The 1,258-nt window shown below is 33.9% G+C and overlaps 1 protein-coding gene across 1 annotated transcript in view; it reads right to left on the bottom strand.

Annotated features, from left to right (window-relative positions):
- Window positions 1–963, bottom strand: part of LOC119590560 (aldo-keto reductase family 1 member B1-like) — a gene marked incomplete at its 5' end in the record, with an annotated part of 27,721 nt that extends 26,758 nt beyond the window's left edge. The window contains 3 exon segments of the mRNA XM_037939223.1: window positions 411–451; window positions 454–513; window positions 818–963. Coding sequence (XP_037795151.1) covers window positions 411–451; window positions 454–513; window positions 818–963 — 247 coding nt within the window.
- Between the last annotated feature and the right edge of the window lie 295 nt (window positions 964–1,258).

Raw genomic sequence — 1,258 nt, 5'->3', positions numbered from 1 at the left:
AATTTGCATTAGAATTGATCTTCATAGACTGGCAATAATAATTTATTATGAATAATTTTTTATTTTGTATCAGGAAAATTGAACCTGACATTTGTGACCAGAGGTGCAAAATTTTTAACAAAAATTTGGTGGTAGGCATTTTAAAAACTTGAACTTGACATGAGGGGTAAAATGAGATATAAGAAGAGTGTGAGGTGTCTCTCTCCAGAGAAGAAGCTGGAAGAAAGATACCAAATAGTACCAGATAGCCTAGTTTATATTCAATGTATTCCATTCATACCAAAGTAGTTGTGAAATCAGCCTGCTTGTTTTTAAAAGCAGATGCTGTATCAAGATAACTTGACTGACTGCAAGCTACCACTTTTCTCAATTGACATGGCTTAGATTTTAAGAGCTGAACCAAAACTTACCTGTCTGGAGATCCTAGTGGGCTGTAGGCAGTGACAGAAATTTCCCTTTTACTTTTGCGTAATCAATAAGCTTCTTTTGATTTAAGTAGGGGTGGCACTCAACCTATAAATTTTAAGATCTGGAATGAGTTTTACATCAACACAACTTGCATTCAGTTTTGATTATTCCTTACTTCTATATTTTAGTTTATTGTCAATGAATATATTTCCCAAAAGTGCTGATATACAGAGACAACAACGCCCTCAAACTGTCAAAAGGCTGGGGTTTAAAAAATAGATGAAATTTCTCATGAAAATTATATAAAACTCAATTCGTATTATTAAAGAGTTTATAATATTTTATTTTTTGCATCCTTAATACTACCAAACATTAAAGAATCTAGTAGGAAAGAAGTAAACTATCTGACCTGATTGTTGGCAGGCACTATTTTAGCAATCTGAAGAATACGTTCAATTTGATCCTTGCTAAAATTGGAAACTCCAATGGACCTGACAAGACCTGCTTCCACTGCCTCTTCCATAGCTGGCCAGGTCTCAATGTAATCCACATCACATACAATTTTTTCCCCATTTTCATCAGTTGGGAACTTCTCTCCACCCTCCTACAGACAATCAAAATAGCAGTTCTGAAACTTTGAACTTTTGTTCAGCTACTGGGAAACTAATATAAGTTTTGTAGGAAATAAACGTAAGACTGGGTTGCTAAATTTTGTGGCATATTCAACCCTTTTTCTATAAAATTCTCCTAAAGCTGCATTTTTCTACGTCTTATGGAGTAGCCTGATAAATGTGCTGCTAAAATATGTAGTCATGGGTTAAATTGGTTTAAAGTAAAATTGTGTGTATTC

The sequence above is a fragment of the Penaeus monodon genome, chromosome 27, assembly GCF_015228065.2.
Source record: "Penaeus monodon isolate SGIC_2016 chromosome 27, NSTDA_Pmon_1, whole genome shotgun sequence".
NCBI lineage: Eukaryota > Metazoa > Arthropoda > Malacostraca > Decapoda > Penaeidae > Penaeus > Penaeus monodon.
The sequence above is the reverse complement of the archived record's forward strand: the minus strand, read 5'-3'. Positions and strand labels throughout refer to the sequence as shown.